Genomic DNA, 10636 nt, shown 5'->3' with positions numbered 1-10636 from the left:
AGCACAAATAGCTTTCCAGAAAATTTAACGGTAAGTGAAAAACATCTATTAACTCACAGAGACACTGCAATCTTGACCTGACATAAGGCTGAAACAGTTTGAGATAACTTTTGTTCATACAGCGGGTGCCAGAGTCAAACCATATTTTCTATTTTGAAGGACTCCAAGAGCTTCCTTAGAGGCCCATTGGCACTGAGAGTGGTTGTTCTTCACAAACAAGAGGCACTTTTTAACATGCTTGCAGCGTATCTGCAAATAAAAGGCTGGCTTCAAGTCAGAGACAGTCTGGTTCAGCCAGGAATGGTTAATTGGAAGTGGGAGAACCTCAGTCCTCCCTAAGACAGCCCTGTAAGGAACCAAGAAATTTTAACTTAAATATTAGATGTCCATTACCTGGATCTGGGTCATAACCAAAACCACAAGTCTCTGCTTTTAATATATCTTTGTCTATCTACAATTGTCTTCTGTACTTTCTTCCACAATGCATGAAATCCTGCTTTGCTGACATCCAAGGAAAGACCTACCACTGCTTTCACCAGGCTAGGATTTTATCCATTTTATATAGCCAGAAGATCAAAGTGAGTTACACATGTGGTTTGTGGATTCAAGTAACCCTCAAACAAAGGATGGAAAATAAATTAAAGGGGAAATGATGATATAATTTTAGTTTGGATCCATCTTAAGACAGCTAGAGAAAGCCATGGGAACATTATGTGTGTGTGTGTGTATATATATATATATGTATGTGTGAGTGTGTGAGAGAGTGTATATTCCTACTCCATTATAACCCCAAATCTTACAAAAAAATATAGGTTTTCCAACTATGACATTAAGTTTTGCAAATCTAGAACCACCCTGAAATTAACATTCCTTGTCCTGCTCCTTCAATCCACCAGAGATATGCATTCAAAAAATCTACCACCCAGTAAGTTCTGAATATTTTCCACTGACTCATTGTCATTTCTCTTTGGAATTCCCCATTAAAGCACCAGAAACCTTCACTGATACAGAAAATGTTCTACCCTTTCTTGAAGCCAACACCTACAAAGTCATATGCTCTCATGTGTCTGCAACATCAAAAAAAAAAAAAAAAAAAAAAAAAGGGGAGAAAAAAAGCTTTGCTCTCAAACCCAGCAATACTTGATGGAGGACTCAGTACCTTATCGAACTACACTTACCATTTTTTTGTAAGGCAAAACTAATTCTTACACTTACTACACATTATCAACTGGAAGATCATCTTCCGCAGCAATTGTCCCTGAACAAAAAATGGAGCTTCCGGAAGATTGAAGATATCCTTGTTTAACCAAGGTTATACACAGGTCTTTGCACAAATACCCAAACTATCTTCTTGCCTAAGGCTCAGGAACATTCAGGGACCAAAAAACAGATTAGATGTTCAAATAATTTATTTTAAGTAATATCATTTTTTATATATATTGCCTGAGTAAATACTTCAATCTATATCACACCATCAAAGAATATCAAATATGAAAAATGTAGTTTTCTGGCCAAGACATGTCATCACTTTAAGATTAATAATTTTCTTTAATATGATAAATATTTCAGAACATAGAACTTGCGTAATAATCAACTCTTGAAAGACTGGGGCTTTTTTAATCTATCGAGTGTCAAACAGGGACATTTACAATGAAGTACAAAGTTCCACTAAGACTTCTTTAGGAAGGAGCAATTAAATTGACTTCAAAAGTCTGGTCAGCCATATGTATGCTCCTCTATGCAAGAATTCTCCATCTTGCTAAAACTTTTAATAGCAATATTGTGGTCATCCACAAATTAATAACTCTGAGTGTCAAACTAGTTTATCGAAGTAACTCAAGTTAAAACACAAACATACGTAGAGACTGAAGTTACGCCTTGTTATTCAGATACCGACACTGAGATTCAGCACTTTTATTTCTTTTATTTTTTTTTTAATTAACAAGAATATATTTTGAAGAATTTAAGTAAAAAGTTAAGGAGGAGATGAAAAATGTTATATTAAATCAGCTCCTTTGCACCACCTAACATTTCACATCTTTGTCCCTGTATTGTGCCAAGGAGCACTTTAGGTCTCCTATTAGTTATCAGGCACTTTATTACATCTATTTTTTGATATGGAGTTTCCATTAAGTTGTGCCAAGGAGCACTTTAGGTCTCCTATTAAAGTAGTTATCAGGCACTTTATTACATCTGTTTTTTGATATGGAGTTTCCATTAATCAAATACTTCTCATTTAGCTGTTTCCTTCTTTGTCTTGTATTTTCCTAGCTAGGGATTAGCAACTTCTAAAGGGACTGCAGTAAGAAAATCATATAAAAATGTGACTTAGCATTATGTCCTTGATTAGGCTCTGCAAAAGGAGGAAATTAAGGATGGGAGTCACAGCTTGCTACTCTATATTCAGTTAGGACTGGCTTCTTTGTGGCTGCGGTTCATGCAGGATGTTCAGTTATCTAATACAGCCTGATTCTGGCAGCAGAACAATTAGAATGGAAAGCATAACTTAAAACAGGTTCTGGCAATATTTTTTTTCCTTTGGTTATGACATCTTCAGCAGACTTAAAACAGCAGTCATCAGATTGTATCCTATGCTGAAATTCCAAATTCATATTCTGAAACTGAATGCAGCTTTAAAAATACTTAACAATACAAAAATTGAATACAATATGACTGAATAAAGCAAGCAGAGAAGAGCTTTGATGCCTACACACTTATGTAACAAAATACAAGAGAAAAATAAATGCTATATTTAAGCACAACATCCTAAAACTGACCTCTGTTCTGTGGAGAGCTCAAAGTAGGTTCTTACATCAAGTAATAGGTCAATAACACGCTCAAGGTGTGTAATGCTCAAGCACAAGCACCACTAACAATGATAAATCTTGCACATCTCTCTTCTTTTGCATGACTCGTTTTTTTGCAAAGATTCTTATAATCTGGCAGAGTTTTCCTACCTAACAATAATCATCACCCTTTCCCCCCAGCTGGTCTGCACAGCTTCCTGATGAGCTGGCCTTGCTGCAGAGTATAGCACAAAGTCAAGTCACACACAGATTAAAATACCTCTCTTCCTACACATTTCCACCTCGTGGCTATTTTTCCCTCCAGACACACATTCTTAAGCAGCCTTCAGTTTCACTGATGATAGCTCAGGTACTTCAATGGCAGTTTGAACAGCAATGTGAAGGAAACACAATACCCAAAAAACCTCCACCTCCGGAAGTCTGTAATTTGTCTCCTGCCCAGACCTAGGTGCTCATGTTGAAAAATATCCCTCTGGTTTTGCCTTATTATATTCTTTTCCTGCTATTGGCCACCGTTAGAGACAGAGTGCTGACCCAGGCTGGTGTTTGTCTGGATTTGAGACATTCTTAAATGTGCGTGCTGTCCTCGTGCACTCTAGTATACCCATCTACTGTGAAGGGGAAAGGGTTCAGATCCCCTCACCTTTTCCTTTGGGATAAGGTGTACCTTTTTGTCCCTCCATTCTTAACTGGTAGAGTTTCCAGCAGTTTTATTCTTCCTCCCAAATTCTGTTTCTGTTATGATTTATTATCTCTCAATTATATTCAATAATAAACAACAAAAAGTCAAGTTGGGCTGTTGGGTATTATCCAATGATCGGAAAAAAGCATGGAGTCTTCATTCATTTCAAAATTAGCCAATTAGCAAGCTACAGTGACAAGGCAACCAAAGACTTTCATGAATGACATACTTACCCTTTAGTTTGAGGTCTACATTTTGCCGCAGCCAAGGATAAACACCATAGTTTGACATGTCTTCAGGAATAGGGTGATTATATATCCAGCCATCACATGCAAATCGATAAAAGTTCTCACACGGATCTACAGATTGATTTATCTTGCTTAGGATGCCAGCGGCTGTAAAAAAGATACCACATAGATTTTGTGGAACCCTTTTTCCTAAACAGAGGATTACATGAGGTCACAGTCCAGAAATTACTATTAACATTTATCACCTGCAAGCTAAGCCTTGCTGTTACAGGACTGATGTATGCCCCTATCTCTGTCATTTTTTTAAAAGATCAGCAAAAATACCACCCAGCTTCTCTATCATCTAACAGTACCTATATGAGAAAAAAAAAAAAAAAAAAAAAAAAGCAAAATATCTGCAATGAATGTTCTTAAGTGTCATACAGCAAAGACCACTGAACCTAGCACTACAGGAATATTAACTGCTGGAGCCAGACACCTGAAGACAGGCTATCCACTGTTGTCATGATGTAATTGCCTGAGGAATTCAGCAGCAATACATATCAAGTAGATTGTAATTAGCATTCCAGAAATTATGCACTGTTTACCTTTAGCTGAATAGCTGCACAAGAAAACAAATCAAGTTCTGATCTACAGTTCATTGGAAAAGATAATTGTAGTATTTTCAGCTCCATTTTGTGATTTTTTTCTGGCTATCACAAGTGAGACTGGTAAGAGAGAAATCAGTTTGACAAGCCATAGACTTAATAACTTTTAAATATCTAATCAAATGGTCATGCACCATAGTTTTTGTGGCATAAATCTACATGGGTCAAGTAACACAGAATATATGGATACTGGACGTTTTTTTGTCTAAACAACTATGTGTTTTGAGGCTTATCCAAATAACTGATTAAAAATCCTAGCAGGAAATCTTATAACTTTCACAGATTATATGGTGCCATTTCTAGCATCCCGTAACTCTTCATCCACCTACAGTAACTCTCACTATGATATTTTTATGTCTCAACTGTAATTCTCTTTCACATTAGAAACTCTCAAACTGACTACATTGAAGACATTTTAGTCCTTGGTAATTTTCTATAACTCCTGGAAAAGCTGTACAGCAAGGCAGGCCTGAGGTCTCAAGACGCTAGGTAGTCACTACACAGTCTACTCTGAGCTAAATCAGTCAGGTCACGTAGATGTCCAAGTCAGCTTCTGCTGAGCTTGAAAAAAAAAAAAAAATAAAAAAAAAAATAAAAAAAACCTTGATATTTTATGTGCATGTGAGAAGAAGTAAATTCAGATTCAAACTTCCTAAGTGACATTTTTTTTTTGTTCAGGTTTTTGGGGTGCTGGTGGTGGTATTTTGATTAGTCACCCCACTTTAATATTTGCATTTATTCAAGAAAAAGCTCTAGAGGGTGGTGTCTAGAGTGTCCAAGAGCACTGTCAGTGTAGTGCAGAGCAGAAGAAGAATGACAAGAAACATCCTGGTAATGTTGAGATCTGCAAATTTTTCAATTTATGGAGCCCCATAGAATTTGTCAGAATTTTAAACACGCACCAAACACCTCACAGTTCAGAATGGAAATAAATACACTTATAAGTTCACAGAATGCCCACTTTGTTTTCAATAAAATAACTCTGGGGGCCGATATCTAGATGTGGTAACTATTGTTTGATATGTGCTCTCATTACACTCAATGATAAAGTTCTCCTTGATTTAATGTAAGCAAAACTCTGGCAAAACTGGCCAGTGCAGAATACGTCTCCCAGGTCCTACCAAGCCCAGTCCCTTCAGCTCACATTTAATACTAATGAACATCCCAGTTCTATAATGGTTACCACATGTATCTCTGGGTGGGGAAAAGAGCTTGCCAATATGGAAATAGCTGCAGATTTAGAGTCATAGTCACCACATTACAGTTCTGCAAGGCTGTGCAAGATCTAGCCCCAAAGCATCTCTGTGCTTAACAACTCACTTGCTAATCCTCTGACTACTGGGAAGGAATCAACAAAACACACCTGAAGATCAAGTTGCCCAAAATTTGGTTTCCTATTAAAAATAAATAGACCCTGTGGGAAACTTTGACTTAACCTGGGTAGAATAGAGTAAAAACAATTTAAAACATGAATTTTCATCACAGAAAATAAACAGATTTGCAGCAACTTAAGCAGTGTCTTTTAAAAAAGGTGGGTGAAGGGTTTTTTTCTTTACTATTAATGAAGCTTTCTGAGTAAAATGTATCGTGGAAAAAATTTAAACAGTATAAACAACTCATTAACATACTATAATCATGATATAATAGAAAATAAAATTGTTACTTACCAGCTTCAATGCATTCTGAGGTCAAACAGTACTGTTGTTTTGGATGAAACTTTATAAGACCTTGGCTAACTGCAAAATGGAAAAATCATAATGAGATCATTTGTAATGAATTTTGACCATTGCAGCCAAATGTTGTGTACTTGATAATTCAAATGTCAGTGCAAGCTCTAGCCCTAATGCATAGCTGACTGAATTAATTTAAAACAGTTAGAATGTAACATTAAGTAAATACTGCAGCTCATAACAACTTATTTTCCGCTCCTACACCCGCTTTCTCCTTCCTCTCTCTTTGCTCATAAGCAGTGTGGAGCAAGGGTTGTCTCATTGTACGTCTGCACGGTGCCTGGTGTAAAAATACCTCAGCCTTACTCGTGGATGGTGATGCCCATCACAATACAAACAATAATCATAGCTGTTATCATCCTCCAGAGATGCACCTTTCACAGCTGGAGATGCAACATGGAGCTATCAAGCCATCTTCTGCCAGGTTTCCACAGCTACCTCGTGAGCTGTGGGGCTCACACTTCTGCACCTCTTCCCGCAGCAGCACAGCACTCCCTGGCCCCACCAGCATGACCCACCATCAACGGGGCGCTTTCAGGGTCCCCTTATTCCAGCTTGGAATAAACCAGACAGCAGTGGGCACAGGGATGGCTGTGGTTTATAAGGCACAGTCCAATTTCTGTCTGAACTGACTCCCAGAAGTATTGTAATGGTATTTGCTTCCTCAAAACCTTGCTGACAAGGACTATTAAATTGTCAGTTAATTTTGCTCATCTTTCAAAAAACGTGTATTACAGCTGCCACTGAAGCTTAAGCATAAAAATTGCTAATTTCAGACACTGTTTTCAGGCAGCAAATATACAGATAATTGATACTTGGGATGAGGGTGGGAGAGTCCTGAGTAAATGAAATAAAACTCAGTAGATGTGCTCAGTAGACAAATTTCTCATTCTATCCATTATCTTAATAACTCAGTCTGTAGCAAGAATAAATAAATAAATAAACAAAAAAACAAACAAAAAACTCAACAGTTAAATACATTAAGGTATCATACCTTTACCAGTGCTGATAGTCGTTAAGTAATTTCGCCTGTAGCTACATATTGTTCAAAAGGGACAGGAAAACGTGAAATGTTATTTCAGCACAGGAAAGTTATGACCTAAAAACCTAAAGCTGGAATTGAACATAAAGCTGTTTCATCTCTTCTAACCTCATAGCTTTAGTGACAATTAATGACAGAAATGGCTGTATTTCAATCAAATTTTCTTAGAAACTGAGGATGTAAAACTATTTCTGGACAACTTTACCAAAGCTTGCATTGACTTAGTGAAACACAACCCCTCAATAACCCTTGCAAATTAGCCAAGAAACACAGGAGATTTTGTGGCATAAATAAAATATTGCAGAACAGTAGAAAATAGAGAAGTAGAGGTCTCCAAATTATGACTTTGAGCCACATAAAATACAAATAATGGATAATGTGCCTATTAAGTGTTGCTCTCTTTCCAACTCACCTTTTCCCTGCTTTAAAGTTAGCCTTTTAGAACTCGTCCAGGTTTTTAATGTTTGCTAGATTTTTTTTTTCTTAAAGCAGAGAAAGGAGACAAAATCCCAGACACCATTTAACTCTTTTGCACTTGATTGAAAATGAGAGAGAATGAAAAAGAATCAGTAAAGAATCTGAAGTAGCCTTCATCGTTTTGACACTTCTAACCAAAAGCAAAAGACCATTTCAACCAGTTTTGTTCTATTTACAACTTCATCATTAAAGCAAATGAAAAAAAAATATTTGGCAGTAACTTTGGTTCCCTTTTAATTAAGAGTTAATTTTGATTAAAATACTCCACCCGTTTTTGTTTTGTTGTTTGTTTTTTTTTTCCCTCTTGCCTTTTTGTCATTGTGGTTGTTAAAAGAGCTAACCATTACATTATTACCTATGGTTATAACACTCAGTGTCCCAGCTTCTTCCTCTTTAAGCCTATTTCCAGATTCCTAAGCAAATATCACAATAATTAATCTCCCCTCAAAAATTTGAAAGGGAAAAAGGCATACAAATATGCAGTTGCAAATAATGTGTGTGTTCCTATAACCTGCAAAGTCAAAAGGACTTCCAAGTCAGGATGAGAGGCCACTGAATTGAGGTTCAAAGCTGCCTGGCCTTTTGCCCAAGAGGACTGGAGAGTGATCTGCTTTCTTTTGCTCTGGCCTCAGTTCCCAAGGAGGAGGTGGCTCCTCTCCTGCCACAGCCCACAGCACTGTCTGGAGAGTCGCAGGCAGGGCCCGTGAGCCCAAGTGACTCCCCTGGTAGCTCCTCGCTGAAGTCACAGTATGGCTACAGCTTGTATGAGCAAGTAACAGTAAATAAAAATACATGATTCTCCCAGATTCCTCTTAGAGTTGTAGGAACTCTGAGAAGAAGAAACAAGAGAAGCAGAAGGCTACGTTTAACTCCTCAGCCTGGAAAATTGTAGGGGAATTGTTTGAGGTCTACAAGAAACAGCAAGTTTTGCAGATTAAATTAGAGGAAAAAAGGTCACCTTGATGTGCCTGAAATGTTTCACATGATGAGAAATAGTGTTTTCCTTTTCTACAGTTTAACAAAACTAAAAAAGAGAGTTAAACTCAAACTTACAAACAAAACATGGTGTCACTATGAAACATGGAAACACTGCATTGACAAAATGTTAAAACAATTTTCCTTTTTTCCTTTATTCTTTTGGTTGAAAACCTCAATTTCCACAAAGTTCCTAAAAACATTTTTATTGAGCCAAGGCCAGCATTTTCATTTTCTTAGCAGTTATGCCAATGAAAATTTTAACACTGAATTCCTGGCTACAGAATATGCTCCAGCACACAGAAAACTAGCTCTAAGAATTAATACATTTGCTTGAATTTCCACATCTGGTCTATGGATAAAGCACTTCTGTCTCTGACAAGCTAAGGTGGTAAATGTTCATTGCCTTTTACAATCAATAAACAAGAAATCTAGTGCTGAAAAAAAAAAAAAAATAAGGTCTCTCCATTACTTCCTGGTATTTGAAGTTGTATTCTTTAAGTGAAAAACTTTATTTTTCATCTAGAAAAAATATTTTGCACTAACAAGTTAAATATTTGATCCTGCTCATGTTTATAAGGAGTTTTATGGAATTGAGTGGGATTACTCACATATGCAGAAGTTACTTGCTGCAAATGTTTGTAGAACTTGCTCTAGAGCAGAAAAACACCGATTGTGAATCTGGTGCTTTAAATATTCTATAGAAAACCCATCATAATTTCCTCTGTTGTGATTATAAATGAAGTAGACCTTTCAAACAAGACCACAAGATCATAAGTGGTCAGACTGAAGCAAAAGATACGTTTAGAGACTAAGTTTTCTCCAGTCCAGGGAAATATGTGTTGGTCTAAAAAAGTGAAAAGTTGGACTGAATTGTTCCAAAAAAGGATCTGTCTTTGCAAATTCTTACAGGATATAACACTGCTTTTTCTTCTCTGCCTGGTATTTCTGGGTACGTTTATACTTCTTCACATCATTTTTTAGGTGTAGGCATATGCTTCCATGTGATATTCCAAGAAAACCAATCAACAGATAATTCCAAATCCCAGAGAGGGAAAAATAATTCTCTCTATTATGTCTAGTTACAGCTTATAAATCTGATCAAAACATTTTAATTTCATCCCAGATGCACTTTTTATGATTTTTGCAAAGACAACTTTGCAATTCATGGTAGAATAACAAAAACATCTAAAAAATGTGCAAGCGTATGCATTATTGAAGCATTCTACAGGAATTTTAGTCAAGCCCTAAATGAAAACCAAATGAAGGAAAACCCAAAATATTCCATAAAATGTGTGCACTACAGATTCATATTCAGGAAACAGAGAATATTAGCCCACATTGGTCACAATCTGCGAGTTTGCAATCAGCATTACCGACGTGCATAATCTCACCCGTTTCTTCCCATTCTGCCAAAGAACCCAATTCTGGCTAGAACACATTCAACTGGGCATCCAAATTTAAATACAGCATTCAAAAAGTTACATGAGCTCACATCACATCTTCTAGCTCTAATGTTGTCACAACGATCCCTTTCCTGACACATTTCCATTTCAGGATAAATATCAAATGGGGGGAAAAGGAGACCGAGATATTCACCAAAACACGTCATAGGGTACAAACACTGGCACCGAGCAGGCAGGCTGGGGAGGGTTACATTCAGCTTAGCCTCGACCCTTTCACTTACCCAAGAAAAGCGCAGTGCCAAGCACAACGGTGCCACTCACAAAGACACCGAGGGCAATCCGTGTGGCTTTGTTGGCTGTTCTCCTGGCCTCGGGTGCCGTCTCTCCTTCCATCGGGATGGCTTGGGATGTGTTTCCTCTTGCAGAAGTCTGGGTTTTCCTCTGCTGCCGTGGTATCAGTATTTCAACTGTTCACATAACTGCACCCATGAGGTCTCCTCCTCCTCCTCTCTCCTATTTACAACTCCAGGTTCCTGTCATGAACTATTTCCTAGGCACTTCCTGCTCTCCCCCTCTCAAAGGAAAATCATGCATAAAATAGTAGCTGTCTCCTACGTTTTTG

General features: G+C 37.3%; 1 protein-coding gene across 1 annotated transcript in view; it reads right to left on the bottom strand.

Moving 5' to 3' along the window:
* Window positions 1-10407, bottom strand: part of LOC104524712 (phosphate regulating endopeptidase homolog X-linked) — a 47181-nt gene extending 36774 nt beyond the window's left edge. The window contains exons 1-2 of the mRNA XM_029084889.1: window positions 10296-10407; window positions 3723-3884 (exon numbers count right to left, since the gene is read on the bottom strand). Of these exons, the coding sequence (XP_028940722.1) occupies window positions 3723-3884; window positions 10296-10407 (274 nt within the window). The remainder of the gene's footprint in view (window positions 1-3722; window positions 3885-10295) is intronic.
* Window positions 10408-10636: the final 229 nt, after the last annotated feature.

This window comes from Antrostomus carolinensis, unplaced genomic scaffold, assembly GCF_000700745.2.
Source record: "Antrostomus carolinensis isolate BGI_N321 unplaced genomic scaffold, ASM70074v2 scaffold14595, whole genome shotgun sequence".
Classification (NCBI taxonomy): domain Eukaryota; kingdom Metazoa; phylum Chordata; class Aves; order Caprimulgiformes; family Caprimulgidae; genus Antrostomus; species Antrostomus carolinensis.
Note: the sequence above shows the minus strand (reverse complement) of the source record. Positions and strands in the feature narration are given on the sequence as shown.